This window comes from Limanda limanda, chromosome 15 (assembly GCF_963576545.1).
Source record: "Limanda limanda chromosome 15, fLimLim1.1, whole genome shotgun sequence".
Lineage (NCBI taxonomy): Eukaryota > Metazoa > Chordata > Actinopteri > Pleuronectiformes > Pleuronectidae > Limanda > Limanda limanda.
In genome coordinates, this window is record NC_083650.1 from 14,344,506 (window position 1) to 14,370,707 (window position 26,202).

Below are 26,202 nucleotides of genomic sequence, written 5' to 3' on the forward strand. Positions count from 1 at the left end.
TAGAAAGATGCTTTATCTTTACACCTGCAGCAAAGGTGAACCAATCAGAAATAAGATGCAAGGTCACAACCCTACCCATAGGTACACATCAGGAAATGTACATTAACAGGAAGTTACGTATAAAATAGCATTCACAGCTAAGAAATGTGATCTTTTGGATTTACCTTAACAATACACCTAGTGCCAAGTGCTGCACTGACAAGATGATCGGTTGTGGAGGTGTGCCAGCCACAGACAGACAGAGATTCCTGGATTTATTTGAGAAATTATACATTTTTGACTATAAATGTAACAATATAAACCTTATTGACAGAACTGCAAGTAAGAAAACAGTCTGAAGTTGCTTATGTGGGTAAAAATCTGAAGCTGAAATCCATATTTCCTTCATTTCCATTGTGTGTTGAAATAACTGCAAGTCTGTCTAACAGCTAAAAAAACATTATTGAAGTTCAGACGCATAATCCACTTGCACACATTTAAATAATCAAATTATGTTTGTTTTTTAGTTTCTTTTCTTTTCTCCCATTATTGCTGGTTCATGTCGCAGGAGGTTTGAATAGGCTAATTATGATTCTGGCAAAGAAACCTGGAGAGGAATGACACCGCGGATCGAACAAGGATCCCCAGACTACACTGTACACTGTAGACAGATAGAAGTCAGTGTATTGGCATCATTATTTTTGGATCATGGGGTGTGATGAACCATTTAATTATACACCGACGCTGTGTGAACGGTGGCCCTACTCGACCGTCTCGGTAATTCACGGCTTTGTCATCACTGCCAAGTCCAAACATGCAGCGGAAAAGACATTTAATTAGCCAGGAGTTTGAGCGGTTTTGCTCATAACCGAACATTCTATTTACCACCTCATCTCCTTAACTGCCAGACCATTTAATTGTCCGGAAAGATAAAATATAGTGAGACAAAGGTAGATTAGGGGGGAGAGAGATAAAAAAAGAAAAAATTGATCACTTTGAGTCACAATTTTCCCCCTCGGTACTAAATCTTCAGGAGCATTGATTGGAGATAGCTCCTCCACCAGATACTGGTAATGTTTGATTGGATAATAGTGGCCTCATAAATTGTGCTAATGATTTCTCTGGAAACTAAAATGGTAATCCAATAGTCATCATTAAGCTTCTTTTAATTGTACGCTTCCCAGGAGGGGGGGCGAGACCAGAGATAAACCTAAGTGATGTTATCCTCAATATAGCTCTGTCCTTCCTAATGGTTTGCGGGATGTAGAACATGAACAGGATTCATGTTAATGTTTTCCCACGCTTCTCTGTCACAGCCACAAACAAGTTAGAGTGCTTTGCAGATGTTACAGAGGCCCTCCTCACTGGGCTGATTTCCATTATAAAGACACAGTTTAAGTTAAATATAACCCTGGAGAAGAGCGTGTGTGTGTCAACGTATGAGGATATATGGGTACAGACGACCGGGGAATGATTTTTTTCCTACGTTGAAATTCCTTTCAAGAGATTCATGGCAGTGATCAAACATTTATTTTCAAAAAGGCGATACTGTACCGTATATATGCTGCGTCTTGAAAAAAATCTATTTTTGCACACCAGTCATTACGGGAATCCTTGGCAGAAAATAGAGAGAAACACAATTGCCGGGTGCCGACAGAAAGCAGATCCATAATGTCATCTCTCCCTTTCATATTTCCATCACAACTATGTAATTATGATTGGATTCCTCCCCAGTTTCTCGGCAGAGGTGGTAATATGAGGCTCGTTACGACGGCCGTGTTGGAGGTCAGAGGAAAGACAGTCCGTGGGCCTAACCTGTGGAGCTGAGCAGCAAACACTCTGCCTGGTTTCAGTGCGCTAACCACCCGACGACTTCTATACAGAGCTACCGCCCTTTTCCCTTTGCTTACATCCGTCTTCCTCTTCATATGACACTGCACAGTTTGCTCTATATGCTCCTGCTCCACTGCAGAGGAAGCAGATTAAGACGTTGGGAGGCCGGTGCCAAGAGGCCTCTTACGCACCGGCCATGTTTACTACAGCCCACAGTCTGCTATCCCACACACCTCTTTGGCCAAACGCTGGGGAACTCCTGGGACGGTGCTACATTTTTAATGAAAGCCCGGCGTCTGCCAATGTTTATCTTCTGTGATGTGAACCGACGAAGCCAGTCCCTCAATGTAGTCCAACACCGGGGCAGATTGATTCATTATCCTTCAATAAGGGAGGCTGGTGTTTAAGGACTTGATCCTGAAGGTCTGATCGGGTGTAATCCTCTCGAGTAAGACACCACTATAGCTGCACAAAGAGACATCGCCTCTCGGCTCCTGCACCGCGACCTCTCTCTGGGGAAATGCATCCCGACGTAGAAGATGCAAATTCATGTGGGAGGGAACGTGCAGCAAGGAAATCTTAATTACATCCTGTTTTGCAGGGGTGCAGCGTGTATGCCTGCACCTCCGAGCTCCTTGCATCTCAATACCCGCTCCTCGATCTTTTGTTTGCTTTTTAATTTTTTTCTTATTAGGCGATGGGTGAATAGGGAATAAACTGAAACTCTTGTCAAATTAAAGAGACAACAAACAGGCAAGTATTTCCAGGACACTACTGTATCTAATGACTACAACAGATCCATATCAGGCCCCCGGGTCCCAGGGGAGCGAACAAATAACAAATACGGAGCCGGTGCATAATTACTCCCACCAGTGGAGATTCACAGGCATGTGTCTGCTGACTTCATGCCACTGCAGAGCCGTGTAGGTGTGCATTAGCCATGTTTCTTCATGTAGCCTAATCCTCACCGGTCCCTCAAGGAGTTGTTTTTCCCGCTAGTCGCACAGTCTCAGATTTTTCGGCTGCTTTGCAACATGTCGGTAACCTTATTATCTTCCCTCTCTGACTCTGTCTTTGGAGGCGTTCATGTAATCGGAATGTCACAGAGTAGTCGTTGACCTTTGGTGCCTTGACACGCGGGTCTTGCAGTTTATCCATTTAGCTTAAGGGTGACACGAGCCACATCTGCACAGCAAGTCCAGTGAAATGAGCAATCTTTATAGGATGCTTCTTTTTTTTTTTTTTGGGAGGTCACCAACAGTAAATAAGCTGTCAGTGGAATAAAGTGGGTGTCAAATCGTATGAATAGACAGAGGGGGCAATGGACGCTTAAGGGCCCAGCGAGTTCCAACAGTGACATGGTTTAAACGAGCTTAATTATAATAAGCTGGAGCATGAGGCAAGTGTTTGGTGGCTCGGGGTGGGGGGGGTGGACTCAGAGACAGTGACAACAGTCCAGCTACATGAAATGCAGATTGGTCTTTGAAGGGGCCAACATGAGATATGCATTACTGCAACACGAAGGTTTCTTTTTCAGCAGCAGCCTCCGCACATCATGAAAAAGAAATGATGCCCGCCTGGCGAAATATATTAGGCATAATGTATTTTGCTTTGTACAAGTCATCAAGCTTCATAACAGTTTATCCATTAGGAGAACAAGAACGCTTACAGTGTTATTTCATTAGGTTTTTACGAATGCGAGTTATGCTTTATGAAAACAATAAATCCCACCATAGATTTGTGTGTCCCAACATAGTTTGTTAATCACGTTATTGTTAATTAATGATGCAATTCTTTGTAGCTAATGGTCGACAGTGTGTATTGACTCAAAAATGAGAATGGGAACTTGAGAGGAGAGCGACACACTTTAATCACCCCAGTGTGAAAGAAAGCCAGCGGGAAGAAAACCGGAGAAATATATAAATAAATGCAAAATTTATCGATAGTTTTATATCCTTGTGAACTGGTTTACAAGAAAATATTGGAATTACAGTCAGAATGATTTATAATCTATTGTTCAGGCTAAGGCTGTTTAACTCCTTGCCCCTATGAATATTAACACACTGTCTCTTTCTCTCTCTCTCTCTCTCTCTCTATCGCACTCCCTGTTTCTCCTCTTCACTCACACACACACACACACCCACACCACACGTAGATGCATAGCACACTAGCAGAGCGCCTTGTCTAATTTTTCATGAAGATAGCTGTTTTTATGCTAATCTGACAGCTGCATTCATTTTCAGGGTTTCTCGCAGACATTTATTTCCCAATCACATACTCGCTCGTTCCCACTTGCACACACACACACACACACACCACACACACACACACACACACACACAAGCATAAAAATACTTATATTCATCCACGAATATACTTCTCTATGTCTTAGAAAAACTGATGCACCCTAATGAAGCTTTCTAATTGGGCAGAAATAGGCATATATTTGATTGAGACGAGTCTGACAGCTTTAAAAAGCTGAAGAGCTGGATGCTTGGCATCAAAACCCTGACACTCTGGCTTTGTACACGCAGACACATTCCCCCTTTTTAATACACCGCTGCCTTCATTAGACAAGGACTTATCTCTAACCATCAATTTGACTAGGTCACTGGCAAATTGCCGCGAGGCTTCTCCGCACTGAATAGCTAGGTAATTAGAAGCACTCTCCCATCCACTGGGTCATGTTCAGACCTTTCATACAGCTTCTAAAGACAACGGGGTAATGCGGCGAGACAGGAAAGAGCTGGTTTGGAGGTCAAAAGAAGGGCATAATTGGACCAGTCAGTCAATAGCGCTGCCGGCTGTGTCTGCCTTTGAGGCTGCTAATGAAGCGCGAGAGCCGAGGAGGTGCCCGCTGCTGGCACGCTGGTTACCTGGGCACCGGGGACACGGCTGCACACTCGCTGGCGCTCACTCGCACCTCTTCCCTCTAGAGGTGAACCAGGCGGTGGCCGTAAAACTGAGTAATTGTGCAGCATTACGAGGAAAGTGGTTCCTGCCTCCCTCATTCCTGCCGAATTTTCCCGTGCTCATGAATTGACATGAGTGTACTTAAACTCCCAGACAGGGCTGAGAGCTGTTCGAGAGTGATATGTTGCTCGGCGCTTTGCAAAGTCATTACTCAGCACAATATAACACTCCAGACTGACGTGCTCTGTACACATGGAGCTGATTCCGGCTCTGCTGTGTTAATAATGTTTATGTTGACAGTCAGTGGTTCACCTCAGGTACCCACTTTTAGAGAGGAGTACACTGTTAACATCCTCTTTCTGTTTTTTTCTCTCTTTCTAGCGGGAACAACGTACATATTCGGGCGAGATGGCGGACTGGTCACATACACGTGGCCGCCAAACGACCGTCCCAGCACGAGGGCAGACCGGCTAGCCATCGGTTTCAGCACGCACCTGAAGGATGCTGTCCTGGTGAGGGTGGACAGCTCCTCTGGTCTCGGAGACTTCTTGAAGCTCCACATCGTAAGTGGAAAATATGCTTTTCAAGTGCAGCACACCAAATTATACACAGGACGCACATTAGGGGTAAAGCCCCTGAGAATAGGCTTCATCCAGACTACATACAATGCATCAACTTTAGTACGGATACGCCTGGTGTTCACACTACTCTGGAGTTTAAGTATAACACTGATGGCCCTGTTTTAATATGAAAACTTCAGGGCTGCATTTCAGTCTGAATTGACAGTTATTAAGATGTTAAGAAATGATCACACAGAACCCTGCGACCACTTGCTGATTGGGCTTTGTCGGTCATAACATTGACTTCGCTGATTCGTCAAGCTCCAATCAAATGACCCCCTTTTTGGAAGAAAACAACTGGCGTTAGCCTCGGTTACCAATGTAGAACCTAACATGGATAATCAATTACTTGGTGGCTGACTTTGTTGTCCTTGCCAAAAGCTGTTGCCAACGGCTGCTTACATGCAAAGGAGATAAGCTATTATAAGAGGAATACCTGTGTTCACCAGCCCGTGCATACCTTTCTGGTTATGCCTATTTTAGGTGATTGGTCATGTGATATGCATTTATTAAGGATGGGGATTGAAACGGATCCGGGCCCAAAACTATCCGGTTGACCGAGATCGTTTTAGTTTGAAAACACTGAATGAAAACATAGTAGTGTGGTTGTCATCTTATTTTCTCAATCAGCTTGTATGAGTAATGAAAGAAAGATAGTATTTCCTGCCAAAGATAGAACTGTTTTGTTTATTTCACATTTTCAGTGTTTTTTTCCATTCCTTGCTTTTCACACTGATTTCAGGTGGGCGGGGATCAGTGGGAAGCATGATGTCATTCACTTGCGGATCTGGAAGCATTTTAATTAGAATCTAGTGACAGTTGGTGGGTTTGTGTTGTTGTTGTCAATCAATTTCCATCAAACCACACCAGCACAGACCCGATGAAGCAGATATTTTAAGTGTCTGGCGTCTAAAAAAGGTTTTTGTTGCTTATTTAGTCACAAAAATTTGATATTAAAGAGAAAAACTTGAGGTTTGAAGCCAAGTTTTCTGGGGTTTTAATAGTGATGGTGAATTCTATTACCAAAAACGAAAGGAGGAAGTCACCGTTTATTGGCACAAGTACAACATGTATGACCAGCAGTCCATTATTACTGTGTGAGGTAAAGTAAAGTATCTTTCTCACCTCCTCTTGCCTAGATGTTACAGATGCTGTGTTTGTGCAAACAGGAGCTGAGGGTTATGGTGAGGTAATAAGGTTTGGTTCTGTACAGTGCCTCTCTGACCTGGACATTATTCTGCTGGCGACCACATGGCCTTCCTCTTGCTCGCCCCCATTTACTGACAACAGATCTTATGCTGGCCAGGAGCATACAGCAACACATATATATACATACACACAAAACTATTGCACAGCACACACAGACACACACACACACACACACACACACACACACACACACACACACACACATACACACAAAAGAAACATGAGATTGGTCTTGAAGTTTGCCTCAACCCCAGCTGCCCACACACTGAGATTCACACATACAGTAAGCATGCAGTGACATAAGTAGGGCTGTCCTGAGGACACACAGCAGCCGTGATGTTTGTCTTATGAGACACCTCCATACTCAGTTCTGTGTGACAAGCCTCAGGGCAATATTATATTTTTTTCCCCTTATTTTTTATTTAGGACTGACCGGCCACTTAAAAAAACGATATATAATTTTTCATGCACAACATTCATCAGCAATTGCCACAAAGGGAGACGGACAAGATGCTCAAAAGCCCATAAAGCAGAGTGTCGGTGTAAAGGGACAGATGTGCTCACTGAGATGAGGAAATGTTCCACTGCAACCCTTGTGTGCTTCCTCGGTTCTTTTTCACCTGCACGGAGATACCTCAACAGAGATGAAACAGGCGAGATTTGCTTTGTACAGTAATTACATGTGAGTGATGGAAAAACATCCTCTCCGACGATTTGCTTCTTTTTAATAAAATGTCGCAGCAGGGCTCATCCCATCGCAGTTTTGAATTAATATACATACAAATGTGCTCCTTTGCTTAAACATCATGCAAACTTATTCCTGAATGGCTCACAATCTCTCGCAATTCATTCAAATATCATGTAGCTATTCAGTCCCTTGTCGCAGGAGGTAAACACTGTTGTTTGTACCTGCTGCATGGCTCTGCAGCTGGAGCATGTAAAACACCTTAAGGCCCATATGTTACATCATATCATTTCCCGATGCACAAAGAGAGTCTTGCCGAGGAAAGACATCGTTCACACTGTATCCTAATGAGACATCTCCTACAGTCGGAGCCTGTGTGCCGTGGCTCTATGTTTTACTAGAGATGAATGTTAGAGGTGGGAGACCCGAGCCACACAGTCAGGTGAGCCGAGAGAAGGGGGGGGGAGTCTTGCCCGGAATAACGAGGCCGCGAGATCATGCGGCTTACCTCAGATACACTCGCAGCCTGGTTGATGGAATGTGTAGCATTCAATTGACATTTTAGTGGGAGAAAAATGTTGATAAGGCATGTTCTTATACAGCAGGGGCAGTGGGTTGTGAGAATCCCCGCTCCTCTCGCATCAGCAGTCACACTGAATGCCTCTGCTTATTTATTTATTTCCTTGCATTAATCCCGGGGCTTTGTGAAATGTTGCATTTCATTAGAAAGTAAGAGAAGCATGAGAGAGTTTGAGCTTTAAAGAGACAGAGGAGGCCAAGGAGAGATGGAGGGTCATTGAAGATGAGCAACGGGATCGTTTGATGGAAATGCGTGAACAGATTTTGGTTCTGTGCATTATAATTTTTATCCCACCTGGTTTCTCTGCGGGGAATATTTTAGTCAACGTTTTTCATAAATTAAATTTCTGTTCAAGTGTGAAGCTTATATTTAAGTTTGAATAATTTACTTAAAATGCGTTTAGACACATGACAGGTGTCAAACAATCGAGACAAATCGTCACCTTTTCAAACTAAAAGCTTGGTAATTCTGCTATAAACCACCTAAAGAGGAAGTGATTCTATGAATATTACCACCATGATGGAGATCAGCAACCGTGAACATCTGCGTCAGTATGATATGGTATGAAATACAATTAATTTAATTATCAACAATAACAGACACGTCGAGTGTAAAGCCGATGAGAATAATGGTATTGTATTAAATGTCTTGTTTGTAACGTGTTTTTTGAACAGACTTAGTGTAATATATCTGATGGAAACACTCAGTTGAAGAAAGCTGCGTGCTCTATCCAAATAGAAAAAACCAGCAGAAAATGAAATCACAATACATTATGAAATTGGAATACTTATGATGAAAACCCTCTAGATATGTGTTTCACGCCTCTGTCTTCTCCTCATTAATTACACTGGAAAGGACGTGTTTTACAGCACTCCATTAAACACAATGAGCTGTGCAAAATTGCTACTTTGATGCGTTTGTATTATGCAAGAATAGCAGCACTCAGCTAGTCACCTGCGAAAACCCTATTTGGTTGAACTGTACCCTGAGCGGATCATGCAGTAATACGGCATATTATTATAATATAATCACTCTGAGGCCTAATTTGCTAAAGCGTGGCATTGGGAGCCAGTTAGTTTCACTCACAGTGACCAAATTGTCCTATTTCCTTAAGTAAATGTATTAAACGAGTGTGACTGACTGTTGATTTACATTATTGAATATGTAAAAAACTATTTATGGAGTTGTCAATTCATTCAGAGATGCATACTTTGCTAACAATGTTTTATACGGCTGAGTCCCAGTAGTATTCCCCTGATTCCTTTCATTTACCTCAGCTCTGAGCGTAAATGTCTTAGGAGGAGTGTATCTGCAGCTGTATGAGATGGGATTAGACCAGATTTCAGTATTTACCCCCTCATTCTTCATCCTCTACATCCCTTACCCCCCCCTAATCTCCTGCTCCCATTTCATGATGACAGGAAACCCAGCAGGGCTTGAAGGACGCCATCTCAGCTCACATTCTCAAGAGGGAATTTTCCGAGTAATATGTGGAGACTATGATTTAAATGCACCTCAGAGGAATTGTGATCCTTCCCCGCTTCTCCATCTCGATCACAGATAAAGACAATGACTGTGAAGTCAGCGAACCATCAAATGTACGACAATCACTTTCCTCGGGCTCATTACTGTAGCGCACATGGAAGCAGGACTAGATTCATAATAATGTTTCTGCTGTTTCTCCAATTACGATTCTTCACAATCCCTTTTCAATATTGCTAAGGTGAAGCATATTCATGAGGCTATTCGAACGAGGACATAAGACCTGGCCTTAAGTGTGCCCTGGCGAAGTATGTATATATATGAAATTAATTGTACTATTACTGAAAGTTAAATCCTGGGAAAAAATTCACAATGACATTATGCAAAACGGGGAAATATGGATGTAATGATCCTCAGTTGGTCTCGGCAGTAGTGTGATCCACGCAGAAGGAGAATTGGAACAAAGTTAGTTTGTAAGATGTGTGTGTTCAGTAGCGTCTCTGTAATACACAGTATACCGTGTAATACCTGGGAAATCTCCATACAGAATATTAAAGTGGAGGTAGATTGCACTTTGATGCCTTTAAGGTATTTTTTGTTTCACACAAACAACTGCTGTTATCGGAAATCTATCTGCACATTTCCATGAAGCCACTTACTCTGAGATGGAGGCTTTGCAGTTGTTTTCCTCCTTTTCAGTTGTCAATGAGCAGCGGTGACAGTGACTATCAGACGCTCACCTCAGTCTCAGGCAGGGCCCCCAGGGGCCCACTGAGCTTGTTTTCTGCCTCCGCGCAATCTCTGTGTGGGGGTTGGGGACCATTCCCAACACTTTCTTCTTTCCCCTCTTCTAATTGCATGCAGCCCTTAAAAAAAAAAAAAAAAAACAAGCAAGGAAGGCACTCTGGCTCAGACACAGACACAGTGTGAAGTTAATGTATTCCATAGAGCAGAGAGAATGGTGGAGAAATAATGACTTATGTGGTGGAGCAGTGCTCCCCTCGGTCCTCCTTTAGCTGACTACCAGAAAGGGGGTTCTCCTTCTGATGGAAGGCACCTTTAATTGCAGTTTCAACTCCTGCTCTCTCCCCTATTAATCATGTGAAATGACTGGAGAAAGAGACTACCAAGCTCACTGTCTGACTATCTCCACTTCCCAGTAAGATAACGTCATCCTTCATGAGTGTTATTCATTTTTTTCGGTGGGGGTAACTCACCTCACTGCTCTGGCTCAGATTATGCACGATTGCGTGCTTCATTAAGTGAATATTGTTCAGGGAGGTTTCATGCTACAGGTTGTAGTTACCTGAGAGAGGTGCTGCAGGTCTCCGGAGATGAGAACTCGTGTCACGCTATCCCCAACACTCTTATTAAAGCACCTGCAACTTCTCCTGTGTAGGTGTCTGGCCCAGTAATTACCTCCTGTGCACGCTCTGCACACAGACATAGAACAGACTTGTATGTATTGACCCCAGGAATCACTGGTGTACACCTCTCCTGTGTTGCTTGCTTAGTCATGGCACATCAATGTGTCATAAGCCTTTAAGGAGAATGACACATAAAGTATGTCTTATATTCATATCTATTATGAATAGAAAAGTAATGCAACGGAAACATACTTGTGTTAGAATATGTGTCTACAGATAAAACATATCATTTAATCTACTGCAATTGTATTTATGGTTATGGTTATTATATTTTAGCAGTTGCCACAGTGCTGTTTGGAAATTCACTTTTTTCCGCAAAATGTATCATCAGCTGTTGCTATGGCAACAATACTAGTATAGGAGTGGAACGGTAGTTTTAGTTCCATGTTGATAACATTGTTTTTAAGCTGGATCAAAATGAAACGCAGCATTTTAATTCCAATTTCAAATACAATATCGCATCTCTGCTCATTTTGGTCAAAATTCAACCATGAGTTATGCAGATTGTTGGAGACTGGTGGAACAAACTATAAAGCAAGTTTTTCCTGATCAAAACCAAAAAGAGTATTGAGAAAAAATGTCACAGATTTTGACATTAAGATATGTGCAAGTCTCCTCATGCACATGCAAAGTATTTTGGTAATAAAGACACAGTGTCCAAATATGGATTTGCTCTCGTTTCAATTGTTCATCATAGAACTGTCAAACTCTAATGAGCAAAGGGGGAGGGAGTAAACACATCCACCTGACAGATGATTTGACTTTCCATGGTTTGTGCTGACGCAAGTCACTCTTCCCTCTGAAGTATCTCTACCGGCTCACCGGGAGGATTTCTTAAGACAGCCACGCAGCTGCCAAACCTTCCCTGCTTTCGTCAAAAACAATCGGAGAGGAACGGGGAATGTAATTTGAGGATAATCAGGAGAGTGCTCTGGATAGGAAGACGCCCAAGTGTGTTATATATTTGTCTTTTAATTGAATTTATTAAATGGAAATGATATTGCCCTCTCTATTCTCCTTTTGTGGGATCAGTTAATCAAAGGAGGGATACCAGTTATAATAGCTGGATTTGCGTCAACAATGCTTTTTAACAAACCATCTTACAACCCCCACGACCAGATGTCGTTCCCCTCTTCCCCTTGCCCTCTCCTCCTCGTGCCAGTGACACCGGAACTGCCATTTGCAAGTTAGCATGTTTGGTTAATGGCGCTGTGATGGTGAGTTAATCGCTGACCATGTCGAGGACGCAGCAGTTGAAGGAAAGAATGGGGGGGGGGGGGTTCACTGACCTCATTTAGTCCCTCACTGTTGATTCAGTCACACATGCACGAGCCAGGGAGGGGACGGCGCCGGGACAGGATAATACCGCTTTAACGTATTTCCACGCTCCTCACATGGTTAAGATACAGAATTTGAGCTGAAATTGTTTAAGTGGCGATGAATGGCGGTAATAGTATGGTAAGGGGGCTGGTAAATAAAGCATTGATTTAATGTCAGCCGTGACCGATTGTGGCAACAGCCTGAATGCGAGAGTAAATGGCCTCCTACCTCTTTTAGTCATAGACGGGGCGGCCGCTCGGCTCGGATGATGTACCTGACCTCAAAGAATCAAATCTCATCATCTCCATATTGAGAAGGGACAGCGCTAGAATCACCATTACTCATCTTTCAATTCCAATCATTTCTCAATTTGTTCAAGCTCTTTGCCACTACAAAGCCAAGTGGTCCATGAAAAGGCATGAGGGTCTGTGTGTGCGTGTGTGTGCGTGTGTGTGTGTGTGTGCGTGTGCGAGAGAGAGCGAGGGCGAGGACGATTTGTGCGTATTTGTATTTGAGAGCGCAGGACAATAATGTACCTTCACTTTTATTAGTGTAACAAATCACGGTGAGTACAGCTTGTCATTCCCAAAGCTGTACATCAATACGTTATGGGCCTGTCTCATACGGAGCAATATTGCCATTGCTAACGTGGGGTAAATTTGATTTCTCCGTCGATGTTACACTGCGAGGCATGTCCGCTGTTTGCTGGGTTACGAGGTTAAAGGCATTGACATTCTGTGTATTTGTTATTGCAGTTCAAGAGTTGAATTCAGTTTGTATCGGCCCAGCGTGATCACCGACATCCCAGTTGGACGTGCTCCTGTAAAAAGCAAGGGCCCGTTTGACCTCATCCACATTTTCTGAATTCTTTAATCTGCCGTCTATTCCTTTTTATATCAAAAGTCAAATCCCGGTATATCCGTGCATACGTGAGTTTGTGTGCAGAAGAGATTGAGTTTGTGTGTTTTGGGAGTGGAGCAGTGTAGCACGGAGTCACTATAGTTGTTGACTTTTGACACAGCTGCCCCAGGCCTCGGGGAGGGATAAAAATAGTCCCACTCTTTCTCGCTCCATTACAGTGAGCAGAAGTACTGAGTCTCCCATCTAACCCATATGGAGTGCTTTTTCTCCACATTCACTCCCTGGTAGGACTTACTCACGTTGTGGGGACCAACGCTTGTGTCTTTCTTATGGGGACAAAAATACCCTTTAACTTAATTACTTGTCCCCATGATGTAAATGGATTAAACTTTAAGGTAAAGGCATGCGGTAAGGTAAGGTTAGAGGACGTTTAGGTGCAGCTTATAGTTGGCATTAGTCATTATTATTTATTTTAGAATATGTCTCTTGGATTTTAAAGTAAGTCAATGTAACATTTTGTCCAGGGGGCGCAAATCCTTGTTTTCTACTGTCAATGTACTCATAAATTGATTGGTTTGATATTTTTGTGCATACAGAACTCTCTGGACTCCATGTTGTTCAAATCATGGGGTAATATGATATCTCATAACTCAGTGTGTGGAAGTCAGAAACGACTCAGCAGGCGATAAAATTATGAAAAATAATGTATAGTGGAAATCTGTACTAATGTTTGCAAGCTACACGAAATCAGCTTGCTCTTTCTCAGTGGGGACTGTTTCCCTAGCTTGCAAGCTTCCATTTTTACCAATGATTTTTTAAAGTTAAATTGGAATACAAAATTGAAAACATCATATTTTCTTCCAAATTCTGAACTTTTTAAAGGCATGAGTTTAAGTCACTAATGTACACTGTGTGGGTTTTTCTTATTAAAAAAATGGTGTTGTTTCAACAGCTTTATGCTCGACAGATGCTGACTGTGCCTACGAGCAACAGGAAAGATCTCAACAGCTGCCGTGTGAAACGCCCACTCGGGGGGGTCAGAGCGTAGACTCTCTATCTATGTATAAGTCAAAAAAACTATTTTGTCCTCTTTTGGAGGAAAAACGTACGATAGCTAAAGTATAATTTCTTTTCTTAAAAAGTGAGAACCATTCAAGCTTCTCTTTGATAACACATAGAAGAGGAGGTTCGGAAAAAAAGCCCCATGAAGATAGAAAATGTGTATGCACTTCACACACATAAGCACCCGCTGTGCACCAAGTCAGCCTCCTGGTCTGTACCCAGGTTAAGAAAAAGCAAAAAGTCGATTTGGACCAGGCCGAGTCTGAAATTACAATTACTCTCGTATATATATCCCTGGCAAAGAAAAATCTGTCATGGTGCTTCTCAGCTAATTATTCCATAATTGTTGTTTGTGCCCCTGTTGTTGCGCTTTCCACGGTGCTTTGTATTGGGCTGCATGAAATATTAAATAGACAACTCGCCTTGTTCTGGTCAACTTAATTACCTTTTTCACTGCTGCACCGCTCTCATCTCCAGCCCCTTGTGCTTTCCATCCAACCCTACCAGCATGCTGTTTTTAATTATGTACTGCTGTGGAAACATTTTGCAGCATGGCACAGTGGGCGAATTGCTGTTGGGGGTCTGGCTCAGTTAATTTCAGTGCTTGATTTATTATATTTTAGTATTTTTTTTTTTTTTTGGGGAGGGGAGGGGAGGTGTTTCTTTTGTTGAAGGGAATATCTTTCCATATCTGCCAGGAACCAGAAAACGATGCTCTACTGTTACGGTTTGCTTTCACCAATAAACCACAAAGACTCATGAAACATTAAGAGTAAATGAGTAGCAGGAAGCTCCGGATCGAGAGGGCCAGACGTATCGTATGAACGTATGGAAACCAGCACAACTGAAACCAATCTGGACTGGGCCCGGCAAGGTGGGGAACTGTAACCGCGTATTAAACGTCTCAGGCTTCAGGGAGAGTAACCATACATGTCAGCAGAAACACTCATCCTCCCCTTGTCCCCTGTTTATGAATAATGGATTTAGTGACCCTGCCTACATCCTCCACGGCGACCAGTCGATATTACTCAGAACCGACTTTACCGAGAATTTGACTCTGACTATGCGCCGGGCAGCACTTGACATTTAAGTTAAATATTGCAAGACTTGTGTGTTTTCTTCATCATCGCTGCTATTAGGGAAGTCTGGCCAATGGCTGGTCTCCGGGCTGTAAGAGAGTTACACTGCAGCAAAGCACTGTTATGGAGCCTCTGGTCATAGATGCCTCATTCCACAGACTCATCAAAGGAAAAGGCTTTGTGTGTGTTTAAGTGCACGTGTGCGTCGCAGTCTATTCTCTGCCTCTTTTGCTACTGGTATAATAGGAGCTGTGGGGTGCAGGGCAGGCCAGCAGTGCTGTTCAAGCCCGAGCAAACAGTCTGTGACATGTCAGCAGTCTGGATGTGCAGCACAGCTCACACCGGGAGATCAAACAGACAGGCAGGTGTTGTTCCTTTGTCCCCCTCCGTCCCTCAGGTGAGCGCATGAGGTGAGAGGAGCACCCCTGGATCTGTGGCCTGGTTCTGCTCAGTCTACCAATCATGCAGCGTCGACGCCTAATCTCAGAGGAGAAGTGAGATGTTGCAGGCAAGAAGGCTGGGTTTTGTTTATGTTGCAGTAAATGTTGCACCGTCGAAGAGGTGTTAAACTTTATAGCTCATTCTGTGGCTCTTCTAAGTAGCTGGAATGAGTTATGGTTCAGCTTGCTTTTCCCAGAAGGGCAACGCAAACACCTTGACAACAGTAATTAAAAGTGCATTCGAGGCCTAATTCATTTTCTTCTCTTCATCTCCTCCCTTCACTTGGCCTAATAAATCAGTTATGCTTGAAGTATCTGCGTTTCCTTAACTCTTTAATTCACCAGTGCATTTGGCAAAATAGCCTTGTGTCTGACAGGGAGCTGCTATAAAAGATGTAGAAAATTGCTGTGGGAATTCTGTGTCTCTGCAGGATCCACACTGAGCTTAACACTCAAAGTCAAAGTTGTAATCTCCCTTCAGGGCTGAGGCATCATAATGTCTGATCAGGTAGGAAGCAGAATGGTGCACACACGACTGTATAGCTTAGTGTTACTATTATTTATGCAGGTGTTGCTTATTGTTACCTTCACTGTGTGTGACTTTTTCCTCTGAGGAAGATTAAGAGACGCGTTGGCAATGAAGTGCAAAACTAAAACAGCTTTGCTGAGAGAACAGATTAAGATAAAGGGAAATGAACTTGAGATGTCACTCAAATGTGCTCGTATTGTCCGAAGCCTAAAAAAAGCCTCTTTCTGAATCAATTCAATGCTGGCTTGCCCACTCTCATTCATTTAGTCATTTCTAAGGCAATTACAGGCCAGAAAGTCGCTGTTATTTATGTGAAAATGTAACTACTATTGAGCAGCAGTGTCGCCCACCACCCTCCTTTAGTCAATAGCAACTCAAATCGATGGGCAGCCAGTCGGCGAGTCTGTGCGTGTGTTTGTTTTTGAATCCATAAACATCCACTCCATAAACTCCACAAACCTTGGTCGTCACAGCCATTATTATGGTATTTCCAAGCTGGAAGTAATTGTATAATCATTACCACTTCATGAAATCTTAATAGGTGCTGTAGATTAGAGGCAAACGTAATGGCATGAGCCAGGAACCTGTGACTCCATCAGTTGTAAAACAGATGGCGGAAGAAAGTTTTTTGTCTTTGCAGAAACAACTTTGTGCCTTTTTTTATTATTTGCACTTCCTCATTATTTATTTTTAGCGTAAGACTGTTAACGAAAGTAAATACAAATAGAAAACAAAAATGCAACGTAATAAACACTAATAATACCAAACATTATAAGGCAAATGGATACCAGAGGATGGGTTCGATTAAGATTGATTTGGACTATCAGTGATGAACAGGGTAGCGTTGTGGTATCCTTGCCTGGAATAAGGAAACTGGGGCCCCCTCCTTGGGGGAGCTAACCAGCAAGCATCTGGTGGTTGGATCCTGACCCATAACGCCCAGTCGGACTCAACAGAGCTGCCCAACGTGGGCCCACCATCCATGGCGAAAGGCATTGGGTTGGATGCTATGCACAAGGGACAGCAAGGGAGGGAGGGAGCCCGGATGAGGTCACCCCGAGTGTTGTAGACTAGTTCTTAGACAAAAGGTCAACAACAACAAAAAAATGTGGATGTTGCAGGTGTGAATGGCAGCAGGAGCTAGTGGACGAACAGTAGGAATCACAGTTGCAGGACAGGTAGAGGTCACAACGACGTGCAACATCAAATCATTTGACAGCAATACAAGCCAGACAACTGTAAAAGCTATAACGCTAACATACAATTGTGCTTGTCAAAGGTGGAGGGTTGGCATTTTATCAAAGGTGGAACCTGACAGAGAGGGTTGATATCTCTCAGCCCCTCTGGGGACTTCTCAGCACACCCTGGGAAGAGGCAGACACAGCGGTGGGCGGAGGGAAGCAGCAGCGAACTCATCACCCACAAGGCCTTATCGGTCTGTCGTATTATTTCAACACAAAGAACCGCAGGGGCCTTATCTCGCTGCCATCTCCCTGATAAGGTCTGCTGCCTCAAACAAAAATAAAAGACAAAAGGGGGGGTCCGACAGAACAAAATGACAAAGCAGTGCAGGCCTCCTTCAACGTGTTGGCCTTCTATTACCTTTCCCTGCAAGATGACTGATAAGAGCCCAAAGACAATGAAGGAGGGAAAGACAGGAGATAAGTTTGAGGAAAGAGAAAGGATCAAACTGAAAAGATAAAGACCGTGTAAGGACCCAAACATTTCATTAAAGGAAAAGCCTGATGTTGGCACAGAGGGATGAGGAGGATAAGATGAAATGAGGGAGGTGGCAGGATTAAGCCTGGAGAAGGACATAAGCAGACACACACTCACAAGAGTGCATGTCCGCCCTATCTGTATATCCTATCCCTTTGTTTCCCGTGTTTTAGGAGAGCTGATGACAGGTTGTCAGGTGCAGCCTGCTCTACAAAACCTGTGTGACCATTTGCTGCTGCCTCTGTAGCCCTCCCTGTGCAGTGTGCATGCATGAGTGTGTCTGCCCGCCTCACAGTTGGAAGTTATTCACTGTGTGACTCTTTTTTTTGTGCTTCATCTTTTTTTAGCGGATAAGTCAGGCGTGAATGGAAGATCTAAGTCTGTGCAGACACCCAGCGTGGGGGATGAGGCACAGTCCACAGACATGTTATTATTATTTTGTATAGTACTCTATTCAAATGGGATATAGTGTGGCTAGAGCAAGCTTCATAAGACGGTTAAAAAAAGGGTTTAGGAATACCTGCTTCCTCTTCTCTCCCTCAGCTCTGTGCACCAACAACCACGGACTCAGGCCAGCCCGGACAGAGAGATCCAGACAGTTCTAATGCACGGCATTTATCATCATGGCAGTAGTGCTTGCCAACCCGGGCCGATCACTCCCCCTGTTGTAAACCACAGCTCCGGAAGAACGCTGAGTCAGGAGCAGCATGAGATCAGATCAGTACTCTAGCATAACGCAGAGATTTGCGTCGGCCCGGTTTTTACGACACGTTGTTTGATTCACACTGTCGTATTAGGAGACACAAACAATATGGTAGGACTTTACCGCACTTTACTGCCCGGTGTGGGGCTTTACATCACACCTTCCATCCCCGTAATGGGTACGCTGTTTAAGTTGACTACAATTACAGGACAGACCTTCAGTGAAACCTGGCTGATCCATGCATAAGGCTCTGCAGGAAGCCATTTCATTCCCCATGAAATCTTGATTTATTTGTGCTGGTTCTGTCGAGGATGGTGGGCAGCCGCTCTTATTCTGCCTGCCAGGACTGAGGACAATGAATTTCCAGTGGACACCTAGAAATCAAAGTTATAGTTGGCGGTGAAGGACGGATCCCGTGGTGGTGTGCGCATGAATGTGTGTCGTGAGCATGTGTGTGTGTGTGCGCGCGTGTGTGTGCCCTTGTGTGTGTCAGTGAGTGTGAATTGTTCAATAAACTCATCACAGGCCTCATAAAGAAAGCTGACATTTACAGCAAAAGCGCAAAGGTCAAGGAGTGGGACCTGATGAGATCATAATGGAGGAAAGAGTGTTTTACCCCGGCCACCTGAGGAAATCCAGAGAAGGGCAGGAGATGGGGAGAAAAATAAGTAAGGTAGGAATGAAATCAACAGAAAATAAGAATGGATTGAAATTACAATTTAGATATTTACAGGGGAGGCGTTTGGTTTATCCTGATGAAATGCTTCACATACAGAGATCGCTTGATGATTTATGATGCATCCAAACAGTAGCTGATAGGGCGAGTGTTAACAAACAGTCTGATAATGTAGATCTAATTAAAACTCCCCGAGTGCCTGTGTCTGCCGACCCGCACACACAACGGGCACAGCCGTGTCCTCATTAGCACCAACAATGTCATCCCAAAATTGCGGCAGGAAGAGGCGCCGTGCTCGCGTATCCCGGCGCTTTGAAACCATCCTGGATTCCGAAAGCAGGGCCTGACTGCTAATGTGAGCCGTGTCTAGAGATAAAGTTAATGAAGACAGTAACTTAGATGGGAGGGAGGCATCGGGCGTGCGCGTTTGAAAGAACCGCAGTTCTGTGTTCGGGGACTGAACGTGTTGCCAGATTGGCAGCTGAATCTTAGGGCCTCTCATACCTTTGATGAAACACTGAAACAGGTGAGGAAGAGCTGACAGGCACACTCCCTTTTGGCCAAGTTCTTTCTTTTTTTCCCCTGCGTCTCTGTTGTCTGACTGTCAGATCTGTGAATGTGTGTGTGTGTGAGAGAATGAGAGGGGAAGAGATAGAGAGATACCTTGTGTGTCTATGCCTGCTTGTGTGTGTGTGTTTGTGTGTTCTGGGTGAGCAGTCATCTGATGAACCGCCCTTTTCCACGGCCTGGCCTCGTGCACGCTCCCAGCCAGTGGGATCCTGTTGTTGTTGTGTTGGTTAACAATGCTCTCCCCTCCTGCACCACAACTCACCGAGCAGCAGTAAGAGCTTTGGCAGACCCTAATGGAAACGTCATCTCCCGGATAAAAGATGGCCGGGCTTTGATGAGAGGGGGAGTTATGGAAGGTGTATAATAAAAGAGCCATTTCCAATCAGTTCCTGAGCCAGTTGAAGAGCACTGAATGAAGACGGACGCTGTCATAGACAAACTGAGAAGCTGACGGTCACTCAGAGCAGTTTCTCCACTCTGTCAGGTAGAGGGACCTTTCAATGCAGCACTCCACACTGCCGTCTGGAGTGCGACAGGGGCAGTAACTCAAACCCGGAGCTCGATTTTGGGAATCAAAAAGTGTAATGTGCACCTTCATCATTGTTCCTCTTGAGTTTTCAGTCTCCGTCAGCCGCGGCGCAGCAAACCTGCTGTGAATGTTTTCTGACTGATGCCAGGTTTACAGAAAATAACGCATTCACGGTGTTTTTCTAACCCAGGTGGTACCACTCACTGCGAGAGCGTGGCGATAATTGGTTGAAAAGGAGAGTAGTGCTCGGAATTATGAAAAATCGGCTCTAAACGGAAAAGAAAACGGTTTAACTGCACCACGTCCTGTCGCTAGGTTACGGACAGTGCTTGTGTTGACAGGGTGGTCATTATGGCAGAAAAAGCAAATCATTTAGTGCTATTTGACGGATCAGGTGCTGACACTGGAACCTGCTCCTGATGCAGCGGGCGATTCTCCGCAAAGACGTCTCTCCAAATGTCAGCGAAAAGTGAGAGGAGACAGACAAGCAGGACAACTTTGAAATGTGTGGAGAAAAGATGGTGCTTCAGGACAAACAAGCAGACTTTACTGACGGCAAGGAATTAATGAAGCATATTCTGACCTGCCGAAGCCTGTAGTCACAGCAACCGCCATGTTAAAGCCAATACGTGAGATACCTAAACACTGGTGTGCACACAAAACACACCTGCTGTAGCTGTTGTCATATTGTGTTCATTGCTCGGGAGCTCCGACATCTGCTTATGTAATTACTGGACCCTCGAAATGTGCTCCTAGAAAAACGTGGGCGCTTTGTACAAAAATTCCTGTCAGGCCAGTGCCCACGCCATCAGCCTTTAATAAAGGTACCTGATAGCTGCTCGGGTCTTTAATCTCAGCCTGTCCCCTTCGTCCGATTGTCGCTATCTCTGTTCACAAGGTGCCAGAGCAGGAGCCGTGACATCATGTCAAAAACATTCCTTGTCACATCTTCACGGTGTAATAATGGATGGCGTCCGGCACAAGCTGGAGAAATGATTATGGAAATGCAGGCTTAACAAACAAGCATAATGCCTATTTTGCTTGTGCTCAATATAATTATTAATATAGGTGCTACCAAAGGGGAAATAATCTGTGTAAGCATGTTTCCGAAGCAGTTATTTCTCATAGCCTGCTGTGCATATACCTTGTCTGTGCACACGTACACTCTATGGTGCCTACGTGGTGTATACATTTGCATATTTATTGCCTGAGGCCTCTGCATAAGTGGTATTTCATCAAGTGTGCAGGATGGACAGGAAGGGCTTGCGAACACACCTACATTGATGATTGCGACAAGAGTTTTTCACTTAGAGAATTTCTTTGTACTGTGAAATCCGCTGTTTTAATGTGAAAGGATTAAACAGTTCTCACTCGGTGGCTTGTTGGCGTGTCGTTATCCCGTCTTTTATTGTGGAAAGGTAAAACGCACATCATGTTTTGCTTCGCTCAGGTAAATGCAAAGGATTTAACGCTCATCATGTCCATTGTGTTCAAGCAAACTGAACTCAGGTGATGGCTCAGTCTTCCAGCAAGTTCGGAAATTGTCATTCTTAGCATGGTTTTTCCTTCGATTTGTCTGCATTCTGAAATTTTCCCCAACTTCTCAAAGACGACAACACGGACGTGTCGCTTTCTCAAAGCAGAATCGACACTAGCTTCCCTTTTTCATCTTCAGGCGGATCTTTGTTTAACATATTTATGGAATCTGTTAGTTATTATCATCCTGTCAAGCAGACTGAGGAGTTTGTCAAAGAGAGACAGGAGGGCAGGAGTCGACGCTGCACAGAGGCAGCCATCTTTCAGAAGAGCCTTTTCATTTCAAAGGCTAAAATGTGTAAGACTCACAACAAAGACAAAGAATAGTCGTTTCCATCAGCCTTCTCCGCATTGCTTGTCTTCTTTTCCACTGGAACATACAGCGTGATACTGTTACTTAGCTGCAGCTTTCTCTGCGTCTTCCTCCCCGTCTCCGTTATCTCTCTTTATCTTTCACTGGAACTATTAGAAGATTAATCAGGCTGTCTTGGCTCTTCTGAGACAAACTCTGCTGATGGGGCTCTTCCACGGAGGAAGCTGGTGGAGGGGTGGCAGCCATTAGAACATGGCAGCACTTTGATCTGCCGGGGGGATTTACGAAATTGCACTTCTAGCTTCTCGTTGACGGGTGAAGGTTTGTGAATGCGAGAGAGCTGTTATAGGTAGATTTTTTTGTACAGTTATTTCCAATGGTAAAGCTGCTGTAGTTTGGTCTCTGAGAAAACAAATAAATGCAGGGTTTCCAATATGAGGATAAAGGCTCATTCATTCTCAATGTTAGATTCATTCACCAAAAAGGTCCCTTCTGTAAATTAATTTGGTCCAAATTTGTATCATGGATGCTGATGAAAGAGAGCAGTACCAAAGAAAAATTGCAGGGGGGCAGTGTAGCCAAGTATTCAGGCGTGTCGACCATAGGACACAAGTAAGAATTTTCAACAATAGAAGATATTTTTGTGTCGGCATGTTGGACCATTGCCGTTCACATTGCATCTGCTTTGGCTTTATTCAACGCAATTTTTATTGTCGGTAACTCGATATGCGCTGCCCTCTAGTGGAGGATTTGCCTAACAACTATGCCTCCATGAAGGAAACTTGAAGAATGTGGGCAGGTGTGGTTACATCGTTTGAAACGGACGTTTCACTTTTCGTACATGAAGGCAGCGTTTATGAGCCTGTCCTTCACTTTCTATTGATTCTTCTCGGAGCTTCCTCTACAAGCCACAAATAAGATAAGTGACTCCTACATGCCCTCCACATTGTCAGCGTAATGACTACAAAGCAATTTATCTCCTGTAACTGCCACCTCGCCCCACACACCTTGCTCTGTCAACTCAGCTTAATTAGCAGCAACGATAACGACCTGTAGTGAATTATTGTTTTTAATTATACAATTTTACCGCCTCTACAAATAAGATCAGTGTTTATGGGCTGGATAAGGGGCAGTCAGCAAGGAATCATTTACTGTCAATTTTATCCTCCGAGCTGAGGCGAGGGTGAACCGACGTGCAACCGCCGAAAAGGGGAAATTAAATCCAATTTCCCTTACCATGATAAAGTGATTACATCATATCAGAAAGTGCCCTATAGCTATGTATGGAAATTGGAGCACATGCATGTGCAAGCCTGCCTGCAGCCCCCACTGACAACGATGCCTGTCTGTGTGCAAATCAAGTGCGCCACACACATACTGTACTTGCCTCTTTCTCTCCTTCTCATAGGCCCACACACACATATACACACAACTACAAATCCACATACACACAGCCATAAAGAGTCTATTGAGCCATCACAGGGATTAATGTTTGGTAGAGTGGGCTTGGATTTGCTGGCCCCATAACAAGGTTCCCTCTGCTTGGATATCCAGCCTTCATGGCCATGTTACACCTGGGTGGCTCTGCTAATGGAAGCATTTTATTAGACGTGCATGCAGCAGGCCCGGCACGACCATCCCTTTTTTATTATTCATCTAGCCTTCTCTTCCGATTCTCTGCTCTTTTTGGCCCTGTGACCCCTCCATTTGGGGAGTGCACCATCTCCGCTGCACACTCTTCTGCATGCCTGACAATGTCCCCAGTGGGATATTTTTATATCTGCACAATTGGGGGTGCAGATGCATTCATTTGTTGTCCCTTACAGCTCATGCTTTGCTGCCTTTCCCAAAGAAAATCATTGTGAAAGGTCTTACAGAGATATCCGCATGGTGATTGAAGTGATGTGACGCCCCATCTCTTATATAAGTTATATTGTTTTTCAGACAGAAAAGCAAAACGGTGCCCGTGCAGGGGCCGGATGCCCTGTTGTGAACACTGAATGCGCCTCTGCTGAAATACTACTAATTTGCTCGACAATTTCCCAATGCGCATAATGAATGGAACGGAATTGCGCCTCATAGAGGCAGTGAGGCACTGAGTAGACGAGCTCTTATGTCAGTACAATGTGGTGAGTTGGAAACCTCTCATATGTACTTTGTGATTTAAATCGACATCCTTGAAGCCCATGTTTTCATGCTGAAAACGGATTGTTCCCTAATAGCTCCTGGCAAAAACAGCCCATTGCTTTGACTAGCGTTGAGAAACAATTCCTGGCTGCACCGTAAATATTGTGGGTGTCATTCAACCAAATGCAATATCACAGAGGAGAGCAACAATGGAAGTATTTATTTGGTGAATTGATACCGTATTGTACTGGAACAAAGCAATTTTTCGCTAGTGTGTCAGTATGTGTGTGTGTATATGTGTGTGTATGGGTGTGTGTGTGTTTGTGAGTCTGGAACAGCTGGATAAATCGTCTGATGCTCTATTGCCAAATGTCACAAGTGGTCCATCCTTCTGGGAAAAATAAATTGGCTCTTTCTTAAGCAGCAAGTAGTCGACAAGGAGCCACAACAACATGGGGACGACTGAAGACGACAGATTCTCCTCCACCGTTGCTTTTTTCTCATTATGATCTGGACAGCACCTTGATGACGAATGTGTCTTTGTGTAGAGCTCTTTTTTTGGGAGTAATATATCTGCGGGGCAACTCATGAATCTTTAATGAGGAGCTGAGTGTAATACTTGGCATGCTCCTGTTCAGCTGCCGCCTCGTGTCATTTACCTAAGACGTGATATTTTGTCGGGGACAAACACTTTCCTTGTGATGACTTGGTTGATGCAGCAGTGGAGCACTTTGCACAGCACTAATAATATCACTATGCTTAAAATGCTTCCAGTCACACAATCCAGACGTGATGATACCCCGGGATAAAAAGTCACGGAATCAATAAAGTTATTACAGTATATTCTAAGAGGCTGACATGATTGACTCTACAGAATCCAGTCTAACATTGCGATATTTTAGTCTGAATAAAGTGGTAGATTTTCCAGCTGATATTTACACCACTATTAATCTGTCAATCAAACTGAATTAATCTAGTGCTTTCAAACAAATCAAAGTGCCTTACACAAAACATGGGTCTACAAAACACAGTGTACAAATACATAATAAAACTACTTAGAGACTCATGCATATCAAAAAAAAGAAAAGAATATAATATGCAACAGAACTAGATGCAGTAAGAACATTTCACTCAGTATACTTACCTGTTTTCATACGCCAAATGGTTTGAAATCCTAATTAAAATGTGTCTGATACACAAGAATTTTAAAAAAGGAGCTCCACTGCCATGCTATCTCAGGAAAACTAAAGTGGGCTAAAACAAAGTATCAGCTCTAACATTATCGTATCACATACACACACTTCTGTAAAGGGAGCTTAGTCAAATTAGCCAAACACATAATGTAGGTACAGCCACCAAAAGCAACAGCGATATGTTCTGTTCCATTGGAAGTGTTCTGGACACACTGGAAGATGAGTGAAATGGAAGTGAAATGTAAATCCTCTTATGTTTTCATTTTGAATGGTCAACATTTCAGAAATCTTGCAAAATACCAAAACAGAATGATTTAGGAAACCTGCAAGAGAAATATGACCACTCATTTCCTATGGTGTCCTTCCCTACATGTATTACAAATACTGATGGTATTGCTATTCTTCTAACCTCTGATTTTGTAACTAGCCATTACGGACATATTGTTATTATAATTTATTTGAATAAGAAATGCTCATATTTGCAGTTTAACCAAAGAAGGGTTGAATCTCGACTAGGCTTAATGATGTAAGGAGCATACACACATGCAGTACATATACATAAACTACATACATACATACATACATTCCTTTGTAATATGAAACCCATATCTAAACCTCCAAACATGAATAATTCAACAGAAACATTTAAGTCATTTTCCTATGTAATCACGCAAAGGCCAGGAGATTATACACATTGTGTCTTGTTGTTAGCCAGGATAAAAATGACACATATCGCACAATAGCTCTTCGGTGCTAAATGATTAACATTATTTTGCATTCCATTTTCCCTGTCACCATGTTCAGCTAAAGACACTAA

The 26,202-nt window shown here is 43.5% G+C and overlaps 1 protein-coding gene across 3 annotated transcripts in view; it reads left to right on the top strand.

Annotated features, from left to right (window-relative positions):
• LOC133020538 (neurexin-1a-like) overlaps positions 1-26,202 on the top strand; it is a 253,681-nt gene that overhangs the window by 162,357 nt on the left and 65,122 nt on the right. For all 3 annotated transcript variants that reach the window (XM_061087130.1, XM_061087129.1, XM_061087131.1), the window contains one exon: positions 5,107-5,288. In XM_061087130.1, coding sequence (XP_060943113.1) covers positions 5,107-5,288 — 182 coding nt within the window. The remainder of the gene's footprint in view (positions 1-5,106; positions 5,289-26,202) is intronic.